This window comes from Pangasianodon hypophthalmus, chromosome 6 (genome assembly GCF_027358585.1).
Source record: "Pangasianodon hypophthalmus isolate fPanHyp1 chromosome 6, fPanHyp1.pri, whole genome shotgun sequence".
Classification (NCBI taxonomy): Eukaryota; Metazoa; Chordata; class Actinopteri; order Siluriformes; family Pangasiidae; genus Pangasianodon; species Pangasianodon hypophthalmus.
The window spans coordinates 13,022,864-13,048,733 of NC_069715.1; the positions used below are offsets into that span (position 1 = coordinate 13,022,864).

General features: G+C 38.9%; 2 protein-coding genes across 4 annotated transcripts in view; one reads left to right on the forward strand and one right to left on the reverse strand.

The window, feature by feature from the left end:
* Positions 1-89: 89 nt before the first annotated feature.
* On the forward strand, positions 90-15,557 carry si:ch211-216l23.2 (uncharacterized protein LOC565061 homolog). Of its 2 annotated transcripts, none has more exons than XM_026927393.3 (10): positions 90-613; positions 1,046-1,128; positions 3,453-3,536; positions 3,684-3,766; positions 3,967-4,090; positions 5,709-5,908; positions 7,781-8,056; positions 8,867-9,049; positions 11,781-12,233; positions 12,394-15,557. In XM_026927393.3, the coding sequence occupies exons 2-10, from the start codon at positions 1,070-1,072 to the stop codon at positions 12,429-12,431; spliced, it is 1,500 nt and encodes a 499-aa protein (XP_026783194.3). In that variant the 5' UTR covers positions 90-613; positions 1,046-1,069; the 3' UTR covers positions 12,432-15,557. The 2 variants fall into 2 exon arrangements, with proteins under 2 accessions (XP_026783194.3, XP_034161299.2); XM_034305408.2 differs by having other exon boundaries at positions 8,867-8,926.
* A 417-nt stretch (positions 15,558-15,974) lies between these two features.
* Positions 15,975-25,870, reverse strand: part of si:ch211-212o1.2 (uncharacterized protein LOC492735 homolog) — a 36,093-nt gene continuing 26,197 nt past the window's right edge. The window contains exons 4-6 of one of the 2 annotated variants that reach the window (XM_026927394.3): positions 25,185-25,329; positions 22,907-23,119; positions 15,975-17,477 (exon numbers count right to left, since the gene is read on the reverse strand). In XM_026927394.3, the coding sequence (XP_026783195.1) occupies positions 17,356-17,477; positions 22,907-23,119; positions 25,185-25,329 (480 nt within the window). In that variant the 3' untranslated portion in view covers positions 15,975-17,355. Of the gene's footprint in view, positions 17,478-19,942; positions 21,257-22,906; positions 23,120-25,184; positions 25,330-25,870 lie in introns of those variants that run through there. The other variant, XM_034305410.2, reaches the window with a different exon arrangement.

Genomic DNA, 25,870 nt, shown 5'->3' on the forward strand with positions numbered 1-25,870 from the left:
TATGCTAAAACTACATTTGCAATAGAATTTAAATCGACATGGAATATTTACTTCCACTCATTTGGCTGGATTCTAATCCTGGGATAGGCTCCGGATCCACCATAACCCTGACCAGGATAAAATAGTTACTGAAATTGAGTGAGAGTCTGGGTAGAAACATGCCTTTGGAAAATTTACAATCAGGTTTTAATTTCGGAATAGTTAAAGGGCTGTGATGGACTGGTGTCCCATCCAGGATGTGTTCCTACCTTACAGCCAGTGTTCCCAGGATAGGCTCCTGATCAGCCGACCCTGACCAGGATAAAGTGGTTAAATAAGATGGATGGATGGAGTGATGGACTCTGAATTGAAAAGAGGAAAGTGCAAGATGCTCCATTAGGAGATGGTATATTCAGTATTTGTCCTCGCTGTACAGCAGGCGGCGCTGTACGCTTCCACAAACTCCCTCAGCAAATTCTACCGAGGAAGAATTGCCTTATAGCTGGGAAAACAACCTAGTGATTGATTTATTTAAACTTTGCATTGAGTTTTAGCTAATTTTCCTGATTCCTGCTAAAGTTCAGAAGCTGTTTATTTTGCTATTACTAGCAGAACTGCAAGCCATTCACATCAGGTATGCTACTTTAACCAGCATCTCGACGTTAGCTAGCAAGCTAGGTTTACTACTGGAACCTTCACCTCGCATTAGCTAATATAATTCCTTACAAAATTTGAATTTTCTGTGTTAAACATTAAACAAGCGACCAAGATGGAGCTTACTGTTAGCTAACCTAAACAGCCATATATTTGACTAGTTCTCTGAGCTAGCTTGCTATCTATTTAGCTAACTGTAGCTAGGTTAGCCACATAACATTTAGTCAGGTAAATGAACTGTGTAATGTTATTTGCTTATTTTAATAGCCAGCTACAGAGCGTTTTGTAACTGCATGGTTAGTTATTAGGATGTATAGTGACAATAACTAACTGGTACTGTTGTCATGGTGTGGTTTCCAGTATATAACAGTGTATAATTTCTAAGAAGGAAGCTTTTATTTTCCTCCTGTAGTGTTAAACCGGTAGCCGGGCGTCGATGTCGTCGTGGGCGCGGAGTGTGAGGAGCAGGCGGAGGCTGGGGCACCTCTCCCGCGGGTACTTACCACCAGCTCACACCTTCACACCCTGCACAACAGCCTGCACACGACCCTGCACAACAGCCTGCTCACGACCCTGCACAACAGCCTGCACAGTACCATGCACAGTACCATGCACACCAGCCTGCACAACAGCCTGCACAGTACCCTGCACAACAGCCTGCTCACGACCCTGCACACCAGCCTGCACACACCCTGCACAGTACCCTGCACAAGACCCTGTACAAGACCCTATGCAACAGCCTGCACACCAGCCTGCACACACCCTGCACAGTACCCTGCACAAGACCCTGTACAAGACCCTATGCAACAGCCTGCTCACATCTTGCACAACATCCTGCACCCCTGTTAACTGACATATGTACAAGTACATTGCACAGACCCTCTCACTACACATTTAGTCTATGAGCATAGTCCAACCATTTAAATATTAGGCTTATATATATATATATATATATATATATATATATATATATATATATATATATATATATATCCGCTTATCCTACACAGGGTCACGGGGTGCCAACCCATTGCAGGGCACAATATCTCTCTCTCTCTCTCTCTCTCTCTCTCTCTCTCTCTCTCTCTCTCTGTATATATCTGTTTATCTGTATATATATATGTGTGTGTGTGTGTGTGTTAGATAGATTTAGAGGGAAAGAGTGATACAAAAGCATTTTAGATTTCCAAACATTAGTTTTCCAGTACAAAATTAAATTCAAAATAATGTTTGTATGTCAGTAAAGAAAGCAGCAGATTACATAAGAAACCACTTTTCAGACAAAAGCGTAAAGAGGGCTGCTGAGTTTTGCTGTAAAAATAAGAAACAAGTGTAACAGTCAAAGTCTCCAGAAGAACTGTGGCTGCTTCTGAAGATGCTCAGTAACACTTACAGCTCATTTCCTTATAAAACTGCACAAATTGTACCTGAGACTACTAATTTTTTTTTTTAAGCAAAGGGTCATCACACCAAATAATGAGTTTTTTATTTATTACTGTTTACTGCTCTTTATAGTATTTTTTTTAAAAATGTAGCAACATTTAATGTCATTATTTTTGAAGGCATCTTTTGCACAGTACTGTGTATATATATTTTTGAACAACAGTATTGAGGAGAGGAATAGATATAGTCATAAATAGAAATAGTCATAAAAATAAATAAAGAAATAAATATAAACAAAGAAACAAACAAATAAAAAATTAAATCAATAGAGAAATAATTAAATGAATGAAGAAAGAAAGGAGGGGATGTGATACTGTAGACATTGACACACATTTCAGTTAACGGAAATCAGCCTGGGAGTCACAAGAATACTATGACTCCCCTTCCATTCCCTTGTTTTTTTTTTTTCGTTAAATTTTGTTATCTTAATCTGAATCTTATATAAAATATAATAACATGGGGTCCTAAGTTGTATGAAAATTTTTTTTGCTAGACCTAATTGAATATTTAAACTTCTCTAAATTGAGCAACAGCAAGAGGTCACTGAACCACTGGGAGGCGTTAGGTGGATATGTTTATTTCCAGTCTAATAAAATTCTTCTCAGGGCTATGAGAGATGCAAAGCCGTCTTTTTTTGTTTTTATTAGTCATTGAGGTTCCATTTCCTGGAACACCAAAATGGCCATTTGAATGTTGGGCTGTATCTCAACATCAGATGCATCTGACAGAGTTTTGAATATAACTGACCAAAGGTTTGAGAGTCTGGGACATGCCCAGGACACGAGGCTACTTGTTTTTGAGATACTGAGGTTTGGATTAAACCCATTCAATTGAAGTGTTCAGCCAAAACAGCTGATCACTATAAGAACTGTTATGTTTATAAAACTGTTATGTTTCACAGAGCCCAATTTGGGAACCATGGGTTTTGAAAGAGATACCATTTAACACCTGCTCATCGTGTAAGATTCAGAAACAGATCCATACACCTTATAAAAGTGAGTTATGTAAGGTATAAGATGCTAAATCACAAGTAGGCAATGATTTGGTATTCAGACTGCAAAAAGTGTAGTAAACATTGTGTACATGTGAATTGTGTTCACAAAAACAGATTTAACATTCTAGCAAGTTGCTTTGAATTTTCATCTTTGTTTCTTTGTTAGGTGATTTTCCACTGAAATTTACAATAGTTAAACATTTGTGCAGGTTAATGTCAATAGAATTCTTAAAAAGATTTAAAAAAAGAAATGCATCAGCTAATTAATAATTAGGTTTTTGAGGGCTGAGTAATTTCTAGGTGTAATTTAAACCTATGTCAGCAGGTTGTACATTTTATTGTTTCTGACGTTGAAATTTACCTTTTCTTTAACTTGTCTTAGTGGAGCGAAACCTTTTCGACCTTTCCAGAGTCAGCCATATCCTGTTTGGGAGGAAAGAAAAGACACACACCATGAATCGGAAAGGTACAACCATATTAAAGATGACTTGTGTTGAGTCTGATGTAGATATTCCAATATTACAGCAGTCCTTGGAAATGACATTCACTTTAAAGTAAGGCTTCCATTAAAGCCCTGAATTTTACCTTAACTTATGTTCATCTTTGTTTTCAGCTTCGAAAATTTGGAAAAGAGTGATGATTACTCTGACCCTACAGACTATAAACCATATGAACCTTCACCTCATGAGCCAAATGGTAATTATTATGAGGTATACGTTCTTAAACCATGTCGATTGTAATTACTGTCTTTTTAAAGTTTCTCAGAGTGTTTACAGTATCAGTAGTCCACGTGCATGTAGAACCTGGAACAACCTTTCTAAGATATGTCCTTCATTTGCACTGTGTGGAGTTATATACCCGTTTATTGTGAAGTATTTGCATTGTTTTTCTATCAGTTGTCTCCCTGAAGGATGGAGACAAGCGCAGTGCCCTGTACCAGCGATTTTATCAACATTTCCATGGAGATGGAGCCAAGCAGCCTGCTGACTGTGTCGTGCTCTCTTTAAACAACCAGAAGTTGTGAGTACTTCGCACACTATGAAATGGATTTTGATATCTTATTAATATCTTAACTTGTATAATATTTTTGTAATGTCCTATCGATTGCAACATTTATTTTTTTTTTGTGAACCTCCTGGTGTGCATGTGCTTCATCACTGAATTGAGATTTTGTCTGCTTGTACAATGTTATATCACAGCCTGAGTTTAAAAAGAAAGAAAAAAAAAATCTGAAAATGTGGTTCCGGCATAATATGTAGTACTGAAATCTGTAAAAATAATAGTAAACGCTCATTTTAGGTTATATAATTTATTATATTATATTATATTATATTATATTATATTATATTATATTATATGCAAATTTGAAACTTAAACTGACTGATGAATGTATAGTTGTTTCGAAATGAGAAACATTCACCTTTGGTGTTCCTATGACAATCAAATATTAATATTAATATTTAATATTTAAAATATTAAAATATTTAAAAATATAAAGCAGTTTGTCATTTTAAAAGTAATACTGGTGTAATACATATTTCAGCTCAGAAAGAGGCACAGCGCAGGGGAAATATAATCTATACACATATTATGAAGATAGGAAAAGGTTAATCAACCCCTTGAATTGATGTCCAGTGTAAATGTGTGTGTGTGTGTGTGTATATATATATATATATATATATATATATATATATATATATATATATATATATATATATATATATATATATATATATATATATATATGGTAATAATGGGCCCAGATTAACAGCAAAAATAATGTATTGCATAATGCATGCAAGCATGCAAGGTCAGTAAGGAGTTTAATATGTACAATTTCATGATCAGTTCATGCACATGGAAAAAAAAATAATGTTTTTTGATTTTCTCAGGGCTTCAATGTAATGCATCCTAGAACTGATAGTCAGCAACTGGTTAAATAAACAGTCATAATAATCATAATGATGCTATTTCTCTTATGTAAAAAATTTTAGCATCTTGTTTATTCACTACTTAGGTGTTTCTTTTCCACTGAAATGTGTCTCTACAGTTATGAATTCATCCAGCAAATAAGAAAGATGAGAAATTAACAGCAGTTAAACACATTAGAGTACTTATATAAACAAAATCACTAATTGTCAAAGCTGCACTTAATCCATTAAATTATCAAATCGTTTCTGTGGTGGCTCTTTCTTTGTATCTGAAACCTCTGGACTGCTATGTGTAGTTCACTTTCTTATTATATTCGACCTGCTGAGACTCCCAGTAGTTCTCATGGATGACATAAAGATCTGAAGCGCTCAGATGTGTGTGTGTGCAGTTGGATGGGTTAAATGCAGAGCACAAATTCCGAGTATGGGTCACCATACTTGCCTACACGTCACTTCACTTCAAAAATATACTATTACAAATAGTTTCCTTGATAAATTCAGCTTTACAGTTGAACAGAAACGAGCCATGTTAAAATGATAGCTGCACCTACATTTTAGTGTTATTGTTAAGCTGCATGGCTGACTTGATTTGTAACCTTTCATAATAATACATTCCAAGTAACACCATGCTGCATCCTCTCGCACACGGTTCTCCATTCTCCTCTGTCTCGAGGTCAATAACAAGCTCTCTTCTTCTTCTTTCAAAGGGATTACGCAAAATCATTAGGCCACTGTTTGCAGGAGCGTGGCCTCGTGGTGGAAATGCTTTACCTGCAGGCGGAGTCAGGCTTGACCCGGGCCCTGAAAGACGTCCGCTCCGATGGTTCCCCCTTATGTATTCTCGTCGAACAGACTAATGTAGCTCTCTCCTCGTGCACAGTAATCATATTTTCAGAGTCCCTCAAAAGTAAGTTTCCCCTCGCAGCAACAGCAAAATAACTAGTCAAAACTTACATATGAAAATACATTGGTTTAGAGGTAGGCATCCCTATGATCAGCCGGTATGTCCTCGGTCAGATCCAGCTTAAAAAAAATTTGTGGGGTTAAACGCATTTTACATATACACTCATCAACCCCTAATATGAACACCTGTACACCTGCTCATTCATGCAGTTATTTAATCAGACATTTGACAGCATTGCAGTGCATACAATCAGTTTTCTCCGATCTTCAGCTGTTGAGTTTAGCTGAACATTTGCCCACTGTAGCCTCAGATTCCTGTTCTTGGCTGACCGAAGTGGAACCTGATGTGTTGTAGCCCATTCTTCTCAAGGTTCGGTGTGTTTCTGCATTCTGATATGCTTTTCTGCTCACCACGGTTGTAAAGAGTGGTTTTCTGAGTTACCATAGACTTCTTGTCAACTTGCCGTTCTCCTCTGGCTTGTCTCATGAACAACGTGCTTTCGGTCACAGAAGTGACACTCATATTTGTTTTTTCTTGCTGTCTCTTGCTGTTTCTTTCTGTGTAAAAGTAGATACTTTTTTTATTAAAAAAAGTTTTTTTTTAAACATGAAAATTGCAGATCAACAGTTTCTGAAATACTCAATATTGGCACCAACAACCATGCCATGGTCAGTGTCATGAAGACTAACCCCATTCTCATGTTTGATGTGAACATTAGCTAAAGCTCTTGACCTGTATATGAATTATTTTATGTATTATATTTATGCTGCCACATGATTGGCTAATTGGATAATTGTATTAATGAGCAGGTGTACATCTGTTCCTATTAAGTGTAATGTTCAATATACTGTGTGTATGTATTATACACATGCACAACACAAATAAAGCATTTCCAAATGAAAGTGTACAAGCATGGTGCATGTATTAAACCTAAACTAGAAGATGCGGAATAGGGGAAAAAAAAAAAGTTTTTGCACTTTCTATCTAAATCTTTTCCAAGGTACAATAAGAACTAAATGCTACACTCAGCTATAGTATTTTTAATTTTAAAAAATTAATAAAAGATTTATTTAAAAAAAAATGCACAGTTAGATTAACACAAAGTGTTTGCATGCTTCTTATTGGATATTTTTATGGAAGCAGTGGCTTGTACTACTTTTTTGGTTCTTAAAAGTTCAGGTTACCTCTCACATTTCACACTTTCACCTCTTTTGTCCTTGATCACCAACATGAACTGACAAAAGTGAAAGCACAATTTGTTTTAAATGTAATTTCTACTGCAAATTGATGCCCACCCGTACAGTAAGGCAGTTATGCAGAAAGCGAAATATTGTTTAAAAATATCTTTATTGCAACCCACTTGGCTCCTCTTGTTAAAGTGCTCATTTGCAGATTGAATTTTGTTATACTGTATACCATCTCTGTGGAACAATGTGTAGTATTAAATAACTTAATTAACTTAATTTTATTTGAACTATTAGTATTTAACTGTTCCATCTAAAGCCACCACTTTATTACTGAAGACTTTCATGCGTTAAGGAAATTAAAATGAATTACAATAATTAATTAAAATAAACACTCAGTATTCAAATATTTCTGGTTACATGGGTAAATATAGATATAAAACCTGATTTAATATGGAAATTGCTGCTAACAAATTAGCAAAAAAATTAAATAAAAAATGAGAAATATTATCAACGCTTACATACTAATAACTTAACCCATCCTGAAATAAATGCTATTATTAAAGGCTGTGTGCCCGATGCTGGCACTGAGCTACTGCTCTCATTCTGCATAAACCGCAATAACTCTCACTGTGCACCATATATGCAGCCTTCCCCATTTTGTGACTGAGTTTTCATTTCACTCCCACAGTTCACCGCAACATGCCCAGAGAGCAGGCTTTGGACTTGGTGATGGTGGAGTATGGGCGTGCGAGCAGTGCCTGGCGACAGTGTGACCCTGCGGAGGCAGCAGCAAGGGCTTCTGAGCTATCTGATGACTACCTGGAGCGGGCCAAGCTGGAGCGCCACGCTGTGCCCTCTGCCACGCGCCACCTGCTCCTCCTCATGGCTGAGGGCCTACACCTGTACCCAGAGGAACTGGACTCCATAGCTGCGTATGTACACAACCGCCAGGACCATCTGCAAGGTGAGTACGCATGGAGATCTCCTGCTGAACACAGCGACACAGTGTACGCTAGAGTTGAGTTGATAAATAATGGATCCTGAGTTGTTGTGTGTGTATCCTGTATGTTCTGTTGTCTCTTTTGGTGCATGTGTGCATCTGAAAGCTTTTGGTAACCTTAAGTGACATTGGAGGACCCTGTTTATGTGGCAGTCTGGAGAAAACCATGTGGGTGTTGCTGTGGCCGAATTCTGGCAGATTAAAATGACGGAAATGGAGGTTTTGGACAAAATTATAACATGCTTTATAGGCAGTTTTTATTTACTTTTTAATCTTCTGTAGGATTACTGCAAAAAATTATATCAAGGTCATATTTAACGAACAGTAAATCTGCCTAAAGTCTAATACGTAGCTAGCTGTGTGTGCTTTCCCCACACAATGAATTCCAAAGCCTGGTATTCATTGTGTGGGGAAAGCACACACAGCTAGTTGTTTCTATCCACGTTGTTGGATAGCTACGTGCCATAATAAAATGAGCTTAAGCATAATCAGTTTGTAATGAGATACCGACTGTCAAAATGTTCATGATGCCCCTGTGCCAAAGTCAGTATTTAATCTTTAAATGCAGTTTACTCCCTTTCCACTACTGGGGGCAACCTATAACTTGTAGCTGCAATACTAGCAAAAGCGAATCATTTTTCAGTTCAGGAAACTTTGTGTATACACACATACACACATATATACAAACAACATCATTATTTTAGTGTTGTCAGTTTCCAGAAAATATGACTGAGCTGGACATAATTGTTTTTTTTTTTCTTCTTTTTCTTTCAGCAACCTCTGCTGAAGTAGATGGTAAAGTGGCTACTGAGACAACGAACAGTCTCCCTGCAGGTCTGGGGAATCCTCCACCCCTTCTCTCTATACCTGTTGGTCCTGTCCCCCCATTCAATGAGCACCCAACGCCTTCCACTGGCATAGCTAAGCCAGCTCATGGGCATCCAATGAGCGCACCAGGTTATTTATTCATTTACTTATAAACAAATTCATTATATATAACATATACAGTATATACACACATTTAACAATGGGCTGAAAATGTCCAGGGAACTAAGATGATTTAGAAGGCAAGCATAATGCCAAGTTCAACTATTCTATAGTTTTTGGTGGCAGTAGTGATTCTAAAAACTAGTTTCCTCCTATGAATGATTCACACAGTAGGGCCAAATCCAAAATGGCTTTCTATTCCCTTTATACGTGCACTATGTGCACAATATGTCCAAAGGTTTGTGGACACCTGACCATCACACCCATATGTGGGCTTTCCTCAAACTGTTGCCACAAAGTTGGAAGCGCACAATTGTCTATAACGTCTTCATTTGCATTACAATTTCCCTTCACTGGAACTAAGAGGCCCAAACCTGTTCCAGCATGTCAATGGTTTGCCAAGGCTGCAGTGGAAGAACTCAAGTGGCCTGCACAAAGCCCTGACCTCAACCCCACTGAACACCTTTGGGATGAACTGGAATGCAGACTGCATCCCAGGCCTCCTCACCCAAAATCAGTGCCTGATCTCACTCTTGTGAATGGGCAAATCCCCACAACCACACTTTAAAATGTAGTGGAAAACCTTCCCGGAAGAGTGGAGGTTATTATAACAGCAATGGAAGGGCTAAATCTGGAATGAGATGTTCAGCAAGCACATTATGGTCAGGTGTCCACAAACTTTTGGCCACATAGTATAGATAACAACATAATGAGCAATTATAATGCCATTTGTGTGTCAGTGACAGAAACAGCAACTCTAATCCCTAATGGAAACTCCTTTTTAATAATATTACTTCGTGCTTTGTTTGGTTTTATACTTAATTTAAAGATGCCTGAAACAATTACAGGCATACTTCTGGTGATGGGAACATGATTTGAGTTTCCAACTCATTTTTCAATACTTCTAATATCTTTCACAAAAAGTCTGGTTAGCTAACTGTTATATAAATAAAGTAGCCCATCTGGATATCTGAAGAAATGCAGAGGAAGCAGTCAGTGCGGAAACAACATTTCAGGAGATCCCTTCCATGTTTTGGCACTTTCTATGTATTTACAGATGTGGACAAAATTGTTGGTACCCTTACAGTGCATTGAAACAATGCTTCATTTCCCCTGAAAAGTGATTCAATTAAAAGCAATTGTCTCATGTATAGTTGCATGCCTTTGGTATGTCACAGAGTAAAGCAAAGAAAGTGTGAAAAGAGATAAATTATTGCTTATTCTACAAAGATATTCTAAAATGGCCTGGACAGATTTGTTGGTACCCATAGAAAAGATTATAAATATTCAGATTATAGCCATAGTTCAAGCTAACTGTTTTCTTTAATTAGTATCACACATGCCTTCAATCTTGAAATCAGTCATTCAGCCTATTTAAATGAAAAGTAAATGAAAAGTAGTCACTCTGCTGTTTATCATCGTGTGTGCTGTATGACCAACATGGACCAGAGAAGGCAAAGGAGATTGTTGTCTGAGGAGATCAGAAAGAAAATTACAGACAAGCATGTTAAAGGCATAGGCTATAAGAACATCTCCAAGCAGCTTGATGTTCCTGTGACTGCAGTTAGAAATATTATTAAGAAGTTTAAGGTCTATGGGACTGTAGCCAATCTCCCTGGATGTGGTCACAGGAGGAAAATCATCCCCAGATTGAACAGAAGGATAGTGCAAAAGATAGACAAAGAGCCACGGAAAACTTCCAAAGAGATACAAGCTGAATTCCAAGGTCAAGGTACATCAGTGTCTGATCGCACCATCCGTCACATTTTGAGCGACAGTGGGCTCAATGGAAGAAGACTCAGGAGGACTCTACTGTTGAAAGAAAAACATAAAAAAGCCAGACCGGAATTTTATTTTGACAAGCCACAATGCTTTTGGGAGAATGTCCACTGTTTAGATGAGACAAAACTGGAGCTTTTTGGGAAGTCACAACAGCTCTATGTTCACTGACCAAAAATTAAGCTTTCAAAGAAAAGAACACCATACCTACAATGAAACTTGGAGGAGGCTCGGTTATGTTTTGCGTCTACTTTGTTGCATCTGGCACGGGGTGCCTTGAATCTGTGGAGGGCACAATGAAATCTCAAGACTATCTAGGCATTCTGGAGTGAAACTGCCCAGTCTCAGAAAGCTCTGTCTCAGTCGCAGATCGTGAGTCCTCCAACATGATAAAGACCCAAAACCCACAGCAAAAGCATCCAAGAATGGCTAAGAACAAAACACTGGACTATTCTGAAGTGGCCTTCTATGAGCCCTGATCTGAATCTTATCAAACATCTATGGAATCTGTGGAGCTGAAACATGTAGTCTGGACAAGGCACACTTCAAACCTGAGACAGCTAGAGCAGTTTGCTCAGGAAGAGTGGGACAAACTTCCTGTTGACAGGTGCAGAATTCTCATTGAGAGCTACAGATACTCTAAAGTAAATGAAACTACATGTTTCATTTTTGTCCATGCCATTTTCATTTGTTTTATCATTTAAAATATTCTGTTGAATCAAAAATCAAAAGCAAAGTCTGATTTTTATTAAATATGGAATAAACAATGATGATGGATTACTTTTGTGAGTTTCCTGTTATTTCAGAGAAATTTGTGGGTTCTTCTTTTTTTGTGGAAAGGTACCAACAAATTTGTCCATGTCTGTAGTTTTTGGAAATTAAATTATTTTTAAAGCCGGATCACTTTTCTTTTATGCTCTAGACTCCTATCCCAAAACCAAGCCTCCTCCTCTTCTCTCACTGAACATTCTTCAAAGATCTCCTCAGGGTCCTCCACCTCATGATCCACCACCACCCCATGGTCTGACTGGAACTCAAGCTCCCTCTGCCTCTCATGGCCATCCACCACCACGTGGTCCCTCTGCCTCTGAGACTCGTCCACCACTATATGGTCCTCCACCTCTCCATGGTCCTCCAGCTCCTCATAATTCTTCTGCCTCTCAAAATCCACAACCATTAAGGGGTCCCACAGTACCAAGAGGATCACCAGCTTCACATGGCACACATCCACCAAGGCCTCATGGTCCTCATAATGGACCCCATGGCTTCCATATACGTGGAACACCACCTCATGGTGCACCATTGCAGAATGGCCCAAGTGGACTCGGAGCACCCCCACCCTTACTCAGGAACCTACGCATGAGAAATCCAGCAGGTCTGCCTTAAGATCAGTCTTTTTAAACCCATAAAGACAAAGCATTGCTTTTGTAATTTGTAAATCTTTCCTCATGCTGGAATAAATGTGAGTAAGGAGAGAATAAGTCATGAGCTAAGATAGTAAAGTTGCCTTTTTTCCTTCCTTTTCTTCCTGCCAGGACCTGCAGCACAGGCTTTGCGACACTTCCCGCTATGATGACTCAGGATGTCTGAAAAAAATAAGCTAGTTCACCCACATAGGAACAAATCAGCATATTCTTGCTGTTACTTTAAGACTGTTCATGTTGTCTTATGTATATTTTTGTTTTCAATCTTGTAAATTTTATGTATTATATGTTGGCATTTTTTGTTCCTGGCACAATCATGCCATGTTTCATTAAAAGGTTTCAGCTCCTTGCATTCTTCGTTTGCTCTTGCATGTATGCAGTAACTACATCTTCTTTACATGCCAGTGTCATTACTGTACATGCTTGAAGCTCCACCCTTTTCCTAGAGTACCTCCTATAAATCCCCATTTCCTCTCGGTCTTTCTAAAGGATCGCCGACAAAGAGCAGCAGCCTCATCGTGTTTCTCTGTCCACTTCATCCCAGCCTCTCCTATTCATCCCAATCCCTCCTATACATCCCTTCCCTCTTCACGCATCCCAACAACTCACACAACCCTTCCCTCATTTACCCCAACCCCTCCTTCACACATCTTTTCCCTCTTCACTCATCCCAACACTCTCCCTGTTTTATCCCAACCCTTCCTTCACACATCCCATCCCATCTTCAAAGTAGTCAAACACACTGCTCCTGAAGTCTACACCCTGATCCTTCTGCAGCAACTCTCTAAAGTCTACAGGCTCATGATCTAGAAGCCCACTATTAAGCACCAGGTTCATCTTAGACTGTGCAGCTTGAACAGCCTCTCTCTTTACCCACTCAGAGAAGCCATACTTCTAAAGCGCTACTGATCCCATCTTCCCAGCTAAACTAATTGACAAGTGTCAGACAGAGGAGGATAGGCTCTGTCTGCTGAGCCTTGATTCTTCCCAAGGTTTCTTACAAGTACCCCTCACTGCAGAATCAATAGTCCAGGAGGTGGTGACAACTTGCTGAGTTTCAGTCTGGATAAGCATGTGTGCTGTTCCATGTTCTGCAGTGTCTCGTAGGTTAGGGTTACGGGGATAGGTTTATAGGAGGACTTGGATCATGTCCAACTCCACCCCCTGGACTTTTGGTTCTGCAGCGACAACTATTTTGCTTCTTCCTCCTATCTCCATCCAAGAGTTCTTCCTTGCTTCTGTCACCTCAGGCTTGCTCACCTGAAGTTAAGCAAGTTTCATCTTTAGGATCTCTACTGGATAATTCAGTTATATGAAACACTATAAAAGTATCTCTTCTTCCTCACTTGGACAAGTCCACTCGCCCTTTCTTCTCAACATCACTTAACCAGCCTCATTTGACTATGATGTCACATGATGTCACCTAAAACACAGAGCTCTCAAACAAATCAAGTTTTGTTTCTCTTTCCACTCTGGAGCTGTCTCTCTTCAAAATCACCCTCTTGAGTCAGGCAAACCTTGCATCTATGGGAGTCATATTCATCATCCTTGCTGTCCTTTAGTGGCTTGAACTGAGAATCAGAATAATTCTAACACAAGTAATAATTCTAACAAATTCTCACCCTTCCACATCCTACAAGTCTATTTTGCTAGGATTAACATCGACAGTCTTAAAATGGATCCCTTCATGCATCTTCCAAGGAGTTTCAGATCACACTTTGAGATCACAGGAGCTTATCTGTTAGGCACACTACAGCTACATCCAGTCCATGATACAGGACCTTGGAAAGACTCACACGAAACAGTATGCATGAATTTAACTTGGGAGTTCTCTGGGGGGCCTGGCAGTCTGGAGCAATGAAGAAACTGAGCAGATCTTCAGCACAGGTTCTCAGAGTGTTCCACAGTCACTCCATGTCATTTACCTGAGTGTGTGATCTGTACTCACAAAATGGACTTAGGAAATAACTGATGTTTGGGATAAAGACCAAGCCTGAAGCTCCACCTTCTTAATTAATGTTCTATATATTCCCATCTCTCTCATTTCTCCATTAGAGACAAAGTTTCGGCAGCCACTGTCTCACCAACTCCTATCTATTAATCAACAACCCCTATCCAAGAGTCTTCAGTGGGTCTTCAAGAATCTTCAGACTTAAAATATAATGCTATATCATCAAAAAAAAAAAAACAAACAAAAAAAGCATGATATATATGGCAAAAATCAGCACAAGCACAGCAAGGAATGGCTTTCCTAGCTTTATTTTCCTAGCTTTATTCGATTTTTAAAATTTTTTTTTTTTTATGGGAGATGCCACAAACATCCCTCTTACCCACCATCAGTCGGATAGGATAAGTGCATAAATGACCTGGGGTACAGGCCTTCACATTTTTACCAGCGGCTGGTGATTGTATGTGAAATACCAGCAGTCAACTGAACACAACCAGGAGAGAGCTACAAATGTGTTTGCCCCTTTCATGTCCTTTGCCGGTGTCTCTGAAGGTGAACTCATTTTCTTCCTGGACACTTGCCTGCCTTGCTGGACACCTCTGTTCTGTCTCTTTGCACTAATGCATTCTGGGAGAGCAATTAGAATAAGTGTACTTGTGTGTACTCAGCAGTGTGGCCAAGGAAAGAGGGAGAGAATGAATGATAAGGTGCAAAATCATCCACATGGAGCTCCTACTGCACATGAAGGACACGGACAGTGACCTAATTTTTTTTAAGGGCTCTTGCTCTCTATCCTCCAGCAACAGGAATCCTTAAAATGGACACTGTTCCATGACTGTCCTAATGTCTCATCCAACAATGTCCAAAACTTAAATCTTACTTCAATTCATGTCAATTTAATTTTAAAGGTTTTTTGAAACTAAAGCCAGACAAACTATGGATTAATGCCTTATCTATCCACTGGAGGGAGCCAAGAGGTCCTCAGTCATACATCTACTTAAGAGAGCAGGTTTAAGCAGCCCTTAAATTAAGTAACACACTTATAAACCAAAATTGCACCCCTATAAAAAGCTCTAATCAGTCACCTGTGAAATAAATAACAGGGGGCCATGACTCATTGCTACGCACATCTCAGAATATTGCAGCTTTCCTGTTATTGCTTTCATTATTCTTTGTTATAAATGAAGTCGCAATTATTCTTAATGACTCATTCTTAAATTCAGGAAAAGTTCTGATAGGAAAAAGTACAGAGAATTAGAAACAAGCAATGAAAAAGCCCACAAAATATAAAATGTAACTTACTAGATCTTTATTAAATCAAACAGCTAATAAAAACGTTGATTTAAGGCAGACTAGCAGCAAGCATTAGCTGCAAGATGGACAGTACGAATAAATACAAGGCTGATTGCTTAGTAAAAAATAGAAACATTATAAAGCCATAGAGAGAAGGAACAAACACAACTAGTGCAGCTGTAATAATAAAAGATGAGTGTATAGATGTGCTATGGCTGTTTTCTTAGTCTCACCATCTACCTGTGGTTTACAGTCAAACATAACGTCAAGCCAGTGTTTGGACAAGGGTGAAGGTAGGAATATATATATATATATATATATCCCCAATTCATTTTAATAAATATTGTTGGTTAAATACAGTGTGAAGTTCATTTGTGAAGTTTTCCCCAAATAAAGCATGCTAATATATTTAAACTTTTCTAATCCTTGTCTAAGCCACAATTGTTTAAAAAAAAAAAAAAAACCTCCAGTAACCTAATGTATGTCTATCGCATATGTATTGCATGAAGAACAGAAAATCAGATTCCTTGCACAACCTTCAGAAAAGCATAAGAAATCGGAAGGACTTTAATATATTGCTTCTTGGATAAGAACAGCTTAAAGTTAAAGAAGTTTATTGTTAAAATGTAACAGTTTTACTTTTAGTCATATATTTTATACATTTCTTCACAGAATTAAAGTGTGAATGAGTTTTACATCATCTCAGTACAGGAAAACGCACTGAAGTTCCCATCCGTTGCAAGTGCATAATGCTACATATGCGGTGGATAGAGATTAGGTGGAAACGCCGGGAGTGTTTTTAAATACAGTAGGATTAGTCAGCATTAGCCTGGTACCAACCGACATGAAGCTTACACCTTGTTCTGCTTCATGGATTCAAGAGTCAGTTATGATCATGTGTGCAGAATTAAGGATAATTGAAACAGCTCTTCCGCTGTTCTGGTTCTGTCTCAGCAGTGCCGCTGTGAATTCACAGACCAAAACCAAGTGCAAGCTTGCAAGATTCAGTATGTTTTTTTTTTTTTTAAATAAATATTAGTTGGACTGCTACAGCTAGTCCAAAAACGAATCAGGCGTCCTCGTTCAGAGGTCTTAAGTGCTCATGTCCTGCAATCTAAAATCTGCAATCTGGCCTGTGGTATGTATAGACATGGAAACATTCACCAAAGCACAGATTACATGACTGACCAACAAAACTCGCTTCCCTCCATTTTTACTCACAGACATCGTCTTCAGACAAAAATGGAGGACATGTAACATCTAAAGAAAAGCAGAACATCGTTTAAGCTGTCTGTCTGGACAAATGGAGTGCTGATATAGAAAACCATTTCTTGATTGACCCCAAATCAGATGGCAAGCAAATACAATAAAAAATATATCTATTTCCTGGCCCCTGGAGAGCCCAACCTCCAGAGGATGAACAATATGAGAAAGCCACTACGACAAGCAGAGGGAAAATTAGTACAAAATTATTCACTATTACTAATCAACTATTACTCATCACTAATGTTTTTACTGCTGTGCTGCTAGACACATGCCTTAAATTCAGCTTTCTCTTTCTGCTGTGTGTGTGAGGGAGTGTGAATGAAAACCATCAGATGAGACATGGAGGAGTCAGAGACGGCTTGTGTGTTGCAGACTTTAGAGACAGGTGAAGGCCTCAGCAGCGGAAATTTTCTGTGCTATAGTGATGGAGAGAAAGGGGGGGATTAAGGGTGGATTAGGGGTCAGAGGTAAGGCCCATATTCTGCTTTTCTCCCTCCAAGAGGCTCCCCCTCAGCTCAGAGGAGGAGAGGAGCGAGGGATGAGGGTGCTGCAGTCCCGTTATCATCTCACTCTGTCTTTTTGGCCCAGGCCATGTCATCACAGCGTGGCTTCTGTCCTGTTAGCTTTTCGACCAACCACTCTATCCTCCTCCAGAAGCCTATCTGGTCCAGAGGGTAGTTCAGCCAGCCTGAGAGAGAGAGAGAGAGATTCATGCAAAAATGAGAAGATGAGACATTTTTGTGTATCCTAGAAGAACCATACCTGTAAGGTAAATTTATTTCTCAGTGTAAGGCTGACAAACAAACGTTTCTGGGAACTAGAACATCTAGCAGGCTGTTCAGGACGGGGTTCCCATAGGACCCCCCCAAAAAATCCTGGAAGTGGGTGGTATTTAGTTTTATTTGGGCAGGAGCAAGCGATCAGAATCAAATCCTGCACGACAAAAAAAAAAAAACACCACTTTGATTAACATGGGAGTGTAGTAGATGCGGTGTGGTGCTCGTTCATTCACTCATCTTCAGTAACTGCTTTGTCCTGGCCAGGGTCGCTGTGGTTTAAATGACTAATCTGTTTATGTTTTTGGAAAAAGAGCCAACTTATTTCATTTTTAAAACAATATGATAATGTTCACAAACAAAAATAATAACTGCAGGAGTGTGCAGGATTGGTCAGAATTCTTTCGGGAGCAGGGAGGAATGAGATACATTTTTTTTTTTTTTTTTAAGTCTTTAATATGCCTCTAATATGCACTGTTAGGAAATAACAGGAAATAAGTTATCAAATGTAAAAAAAAAAAAAAAAAAAAGTGATTATACAATCTAAAAATAATCTACTTTCTGTTTTTGTTGTTATAAAGACTTTCTTCAGAAACATCACTCTCTGAAAAGAGGTTATATCTAGAACCCTTGGGCTGGAGTCAGACTTCTTTTAACTATGTATGGGCAAGATGGCATCCGCATGTATTGTGCTTTCTATGTGACGTGTGTGCGTGGTGCAGTACCAGTGTATATAGCAGGAGCAGTATATGAAGTAACATGCTGAATAACACGTGTGTGGCAGCCATTGCTCAAGACAAGAAAGACACACACACCATTTTACACAATAAAATGGTTTAATATCCTGATATGTCTATGCTGGCACCACTGATGCTATTTCTGCCATTTTCTCAAGATATCACAGCCTCCTAAACTGTTTACCTTGTTGTGCAACATCTGTGGAACTAGTCAAAGAAAGTATTCTGATGCTGGAGAGGTATGTTTCAGCTCTGACCTGCCTCCTAGTGGACGGCTTTTAATATGTGTGTGGCCACACTTCAAGTATAAACCTGGTGTTGGGGCTCTTTTGGTTTGTCTGTGGGAAATGTTTAATGTAGAACTGTTCAACAGAGTTGTTTCCCTATCAAACAGGGGTCTAAGAATGTGAAGAACCCTTAACTATACAAAGAACCTTTGATTTAAAAAAAAAAAAAAAAAAAAAAAGGTTAAATAAGTGTATAAAAGTGCTGAAATTGAATCTGTACTGTTGCTGCTGTAAACACACCTTGCTATGTGTCATGGCCATTTTCTTCAAGTTTCCCAACTTAAAGCCATTTCTGGAGGTGCGTCGAGTTACTGTATTGAACTTTGTGACATAATTATGATGAAAGCTTTAGCCTACTGTTTTACAACCGATACAAATAAATGACACCAGCTTATGTCAGTAAGAACAATATACTCAGTCTGCCACTTCCCTGAAACGTTTTAAAACATTTTTGTAGGGAGCTACACTGGTTTCCTTTTGGTGGAAAAAAAAAAAGGACAAATGCTATGTTTAGAATGTCTGAGTCTTAGTAAAGAAAAGAGAAATAAAGCAAGACAAAGAAAATGGCAGGCAGGAAGGGAAGCAAGGATCAGGCAAAAGTGTGGAAGCACCACATCACCCACACTCACTGGACAGCAGAAAATCCCAGATCAGACAGAGGAGAAGAGATTTATAATACACAATGTACCACATCCCTTACCACCAGCAGCCCTCATACTGTGTATACTGTGTGAAAACTATGGATTAACACAAAATTCTGACACTAGTCTAACATTAACACTAATAAAACTGAAGTAAATTGGTAGTTTCAGTTCTGAAATCGAATTATCTAAGCCACTTTCGAAGCCATATATTTGAATTTCGAGTCCTCAATATACACATAACCTGTGAACACATTATAGTAATTGAATTCTGTATTAATGTGACAGGTCTAAAAAAATAAAACTGTTACACTTAAGCCACAGATACCCTAATCTTTGCCCTTTATGTTGCTTAGCAACCACAGCTTACAGTCCACAGACTACACTGCATGGTGGAGTAATTGTTTATTGCGAATATTATTAATAATTAATTTAATTTATTAAACACTATATTGATATCATCTCTGGTTTGGGTCTCTTCCTAAGAACAACCTCACCTGCAATAAAATCACACCCTCTCATTTATTATTGTTATTGTTATTATTCACATTCTCATAGATAAATCCTATTTCACCCCTTCAGACACAACTTTGAAGATCTCACATTCTAACACACACATTTTATATTATATATATATATATATATACACATACACATACACATATATATATATATATATATATATATACATACATACATATATATATACACGCACGCACGCACACGCACTTCCCTCCACAGATCAAGCATGCATGATGAATCCATGTTAACCCCTGATTTGCACTAACCTAAACATCCCACTCCATGTACACATATCCTATGTCATGTCCCTTGCTAGCTGTGTGTGTGTGTGTGTGGTCTCTGCAGTGGTCCTCTCTGTGTAAGAGGAGACCAGTGTAGCGCATCTTGTTGTTTGATTACTCCTCTTTGTCTCCCTCCTTTCAATCTGTCTCTCTCCATGCAGGCCTGTTTGTTAGCACTGACAGCAGGTTAGCATTAAATATACATGGAGATTGTCAGCCAGTTGCACATACAAAGGCAAGCTGGGGGCCCCGGAGACCTGGTGGAGAGGGTGGAGGAGCCCCAGCCACGCTGAGAGACTTCCCATAGAACGAGACAGAGAGAGAGAGAGAGAGAGATAGTGAATGAGAGGGAGAAAGAGAGAGAAATAGGGGTGATAGTAAAAAAAAAAAACAAACAAAAAAGAAACAGAGACTGGTACAGGGGATAAATGATTGTTTGAGAAAGACCTCCCCTTTCCTCTTCATCATGCCTCCTCAACAATCTCGGAATAGGGAGACGGTGACAGGAGGACCTGCTTTCCCGGTCTCTCTCAAACACACACGCGCGCGCACGCTCCACCCCCGCACTCACATCTGTTGTCCACAGGGGCACAAGGTGACGCACAAGCATCCCCACTCAGCTCTCTCAGAGACACACACACACTGCATACTGAGCGTTCCAGCTATTACAGGGTAATGCTTGTAATTCCAAAGAAATTTAATATTTCTAATTTACAACAAAAAAGGAAAATATGGACTTACACATGGGCGGGCAATATAGCAAAAATATTTACCATGATATTTAGTTTTGCTGAGGCTTTCCTAGTGTCAGCAAAATAGTATTAGAAAGTATGAAACTTTATGATTTTTTTTAAAAAAAAACAAAACACAACAATAAAGCATCCAATAGAGAGGTCAATCAATCAAACAAATGGTAAAAGGGATGTTTTATATTTTACCATCCATTAACCTATTAACAAGTTAATACTTTTTAACTAAGAAATGTATTAATAACAGAGGAATTGCTGAAGTGTTCACCACTTATAACAGTGATGATGGATATGATATTTCAGAAAAGCGTACTACGATGGAGGGCTGGGGCTATATAATATTGGTGCTGCAATTAAATTACATGACACAATCCACAAAAGAAAAGTGTAGAGAAAAAAGATTTCATATTAGAAAATTGGTCCAGGAGTCCCTGATCTGGCCACATTGGTTTGCAAACCTTGATATGGTTCGACCTGGAAAGGAAAAAGGTTAAAAAGCGATACTTCCATTGAAAATTGATGCACACTCCCTCGTTTGTGTGTAAGAGAGAAAGTCTTAAGTGTTTAATCGAAACTTTGGAACTATTTTGAATCGAAAAAGCTCAGCAGGAAGTCTTGACAAAAGACTTGGTGATGCGCAAACAATACACTTGCTATGAAGACGGCACGGGGTGCTGATGTTACCCAAGGGGAAGCCTGCAGCTAAACTCGCAACAGGTAACGCTATTGGTAACAGCTTCTTTCAGAGCTCACTACCCCACACTTCTAGCCTATTAAAGGCAATAATGAAAGGAATCAAGTAATTTGCAAGGACACACACCCCTGTAACACTACAGACCATGTTTGGATTCAGACACGATCTACGCTGGAAGCTAGATACACAATGTCGAGTCGGCAGTGAAATGTTCATCCCTGCACTGTATGGAAAAAATGAAGAAGAGAGGATCAACATACTACAGATACCTAATGTAGTAATTATCAAACAAAAAGACAGTGAAGAAGTGTTTTGAAATTGTTGTTCCTTACTGAACAAAAACTAGGATATGTTAATACATTGTAAAATTTAATAAATGGATCGGACCTGAATTGAATTGTATCTGTGCTTAACTGCGTCGTATAATATGTATACTACATGGCCAAAAGTTTGGGACACCTGATCATCACACTGTTGCCACAAAGCTGGAAGCACACAATTGTCAATAACATCTTTATATGCTGTAGCATTACAATTTCCCTTCACTGGAACTAAGAGGCCCAAACCTTTTCCAGCATGACAATGATCCTGTGCACAAAGCGAGGTCCATGAAGACATGGTTTGCCAAGGTTTGAGTAGAAGAACTCGAGTGGTCTGCAGAGAGCCTTGACCTTAGCTGTGACAGTGACTGCATGCCAGGCCTCCTCGCCCAACATCAGCGCCCGACCTCACTAATGCTGCTGTGACTGAATGAGCACAAATCCCCACAACCACACTCCAAAATCTAGTAGAAAGCCTTCCCAGAAGAGTGGAGGTTAATATAACAGCAAAGGGAGACTAAATCTGGAATGGGATGTTCAACAAGCACATATGGGTGTGATGGTAAGATGTCCACAAACTTTTGGCCATGTAGTGTATCAAGATATGTATCTTATCATCTGAAAAAGGGACACACCCCCATCCACAAACCCTTCTGCTTGAAATAATTATGTTTAACACATACTTACAGTAATGATGAGGATGATTATTATTTTTATTATTAATATTATTAATTTATAATGCACCTTTATCAATCCCAAGGTCACGTTACAATTTTGAAAAAGAAACAGAAGACTAACAGTATTTTCAGCTTTTCATTAGTGTGTTCTATATATGAAGCATATTACAATCCAGGCACAATTCTATTCAACTATGTTTCATTGTACACAACGAAGGGCCTCGCTCAAGGGCCCAGCAGCTTACAGTTCTTGGATTTGACCTCAACACCTCATAACATCACCAGTCTAAATGCTACCATGTGTACAATGTGCACGACCTTAAGACTTTTTCTACTGTAATAACCTGCTTGGAGAGAACATTCTAAAGATCACATGCAATTAACATGTAGAATATGAACAGAGGATGTAAAACTCTAAAGTGTGTGTGTTTACCTGTAGTAATGCAGTAGTAGGTCTCATGAGGGGACACATGGTGGATACGATGGTGCTTGCGGGGCAGCACTAGGTGGCAGTCCTGCAGCAGAGTGACCCATCGTGGCAGGCCGAAGTAGGAGTGTGACCACTTGTGGATCTGATTGGTCATCGTCACAAAGACAGCAAGCGCAAACACAAAACAGTCCCAGGGGTAGGACTCGGCAAGGGCATCTGTGACAGGGAGATCCACATAGGGTGGAGATTTAATTTTATGCAAAAGAAAATAAAATGCAGTCTTGCTTTTTAATAAAGTGTATTTCCATTAGTGCGCCAGTCTGATTTCAAACTGACCTTCACATGATCAAGCTGAAAACTGAGGCTACTGAGTGAACACACCATCAACTCCATTGTTACACAATGCTTAAACATGCAGGCCAGGGCTGAGCCTCCCAAAAATATCCCCGCAGAAAAGCTACTGTTAGATGCTACACTGAGCATGACACTGAACACTCCCTCTCTACCAGATAAAGGGCGAGGAGTTCACACCTTGCAGTCCATTTGCTGAGTCTGAATGAACTGAACTTAGCCTTAGGTGTGTTAGCCACACTGTGCAGGACTGAAACTCTTTCATTCATTGGTCAGAAATATGACAATGGAAAAAGGTACACAAACCTTACCCACATCAAATCAACAGAGTGGGGAAAACAATGAGCCAAAGTGAAATAAAGGATTAGATATTCATATAAATAACTAGTTTAAAATATTTTTTGTGTTTTTGTTTCAGAACACTCTGCATTTCTATAGCTCTGTCTCTGGCTCAGTTTGTGCCTCCATCTAGCACTTTGGTTTAAACATCATGATTTAAATGAAGTTTGTGTGATACAACAATTTTATTGTCTATATGTGATATTACACTGCCGTGATATCCAGTGATATATAACAATTATATTATCAGACTTAACCACCGTTATACATTTTAAATAGGACCTTCACAATTTAGTTTGGTGAGTACACTAGTATGAGTTATCACACAAAACGTGCCAAAAGAGCTGTCTTTTCCTCCCCAATAAAACGGGAGATGAGACAGTTGAAGATCTGGATTGATTTGCGCAGGTGTTTTGAATTCTCTGATATTAAATGACACCGTCTGGAAGCCCCGCCCCCTTCCCCATCTCATGACTCTCTCGACTCGCGGGGCGTTCTCGCTTTCTGTCACGGTAAATGGAGAAAGTTTTGAATTCATTCATTTGAAATAGATAACAGTGGACAAATATAATTAGTTAACTATATTTATTAAGGATGTCACTGAAATATGTAGGTGGAAAAGAGTCAAATGATCTTTTGGTTTTTTGTCCAAAAGAGAAAAAAGTTGATCTAAAAAGATTAAATAGGCCTACAATGTAGAGTCAAATCTAAATCTTTAAAAAAAGTGATTATGATGCTAATAATTAAGAAGAGATTAAATACATATTTTTTTTTTTTGCACATGAAGGATTCGGCACAATACTGGTTACCAGTTCCTGAATGCACAGCTGGTAATATTATTACACCCTCCCCTGCTCTCCTTAAACCAAAAAATGATGGGAATGCTTTCTTTTTTCTGTCTTTTTTTTTTTTTTGCTGTGGATGATTACATTGTTAATCGCAATTTTTTTTTTTAAATGGTAAATCACAAGCATGGAGAAATCAATACTAATTATGATGCTTTTACCATTCATAACTGTATAAAATATATTGTAAAGATAATCCAAAATCATTTGATATTACGGCAGTACAAGAAATTAAATAGACAAATAAATATATCAGTCATGTAAACAAAAGAAATGTAACAAAAAAAAAAAAAAAAAAAAAAATGTCCCAATTTTCACTTTGGGACAGCTAAGAGTTCCAGGATAGTTCTGAAAAAAAGTTAGTCTAGAGTCTTAAACAATGAACAACAAAAAAAACAAACAAACAAACAAAAAACCCGCAAGCTGACTAAGTTGTTCAGCCATTGATAAGGATTGTACTAATTTGTTCACATAGGAAATAAATGAGTTAACGTAGGTTTTTTCAGTTTCCTCCAGCATTCAGATGAAAACACCCCGCAGTATAACCCTAGCTTAAACCCAGCTTGTGTTTTGAAAAAGAAACAACCATGGTGCATTGTGGGATGCAGTAGCTCTGGCTGCATACTTGGAAATCAGAAACGTTTGTGTTGCATACTGAATACTACAAACTGCTTTTAAGCACATTTTTGTTTGAATAATATGCAACTGACTACATTGAAAGTGTGTGTTTGTCTGTGTCTTTGCACCTGGTGTGTAGGACAGGAACTTGTAGGCCATGTGGGCGAGAGGCAGGATGGTGATCATGCAGTTATCCCCATTAGTCTCAATGAAGTCGTGCCGCGTGATGGCCGTAGGGTCGATGTGGTGCTCCCGGAATGGACGGATAAACGCCTGCATGCATGGTGTGACACAGAGACAGGGAGATAAAAGGAAGACAAAAAGAAAAAGCAAAAGAGAGAATAAGAGAAATTACCTTTCTATAATACACAGCCAGATAAACACATCATACACACCATAATGACTGGCTAAATAAATTGGTGGTCACGCAAAGTTTCCACTGATGCGCTTCCTTGGGAGTCTGGTTTAAACTGTGCCATGCCATATTACAGCAAAATCAAAAGGGGTATAGTTCAAGAACGAGTTGGAAGTTTTGAAAATGAAAGAAAAAATACAAAGAATGTCAGCCTTAACAAACAGCTCTGAAGCATGAGGGCTCCTGCATGTCAGAGGAGAAAGGAGGGTGTAGGAGGGTTGATGCTGACCGATAGAGCCTAATGAAAGCAGGGGTGGGAGGCAGGAGTTCACAAGTTCTGGAGCTGTGAGATAACCGAGCATAAAGCAGCACTTCCCCACCGCTGCCATCCTGCAGCATGAAAAAGCTGACGCTCAGCAGCTCATGTCACTCATGGCCGGGGCTGCACGGGGCACAACA

What these genes read in the sequence shown, in the direction of transcription:
- si:ch211-216l23.2 (XM_026927393.3), top strand. Translation starts at nt 1,070, where the DNA reads ATGTCGTCGTGGGCGCGGAGTGTGAGGAGCAGGCGGAGGCTGGGGCAC. An exon ending in TCTTTAAACAACCAGAAGTT is followed by an intron (nt 4,091 to 5,708) that starts GTGAGTACTTCG and finishes CTTCTTTCAAAG; the next exon opens with GGATTACGCAAAATCATTAG. An exon ending in ATTTTCAGAGTCCCTCAAAA is followed by an intron (nt 5,909 to 7,780) that starts GTAAGTTTCCCC and finishes TCACTCCCACAG; the next exon opens with TTCACCGCAACATGCCCAGA.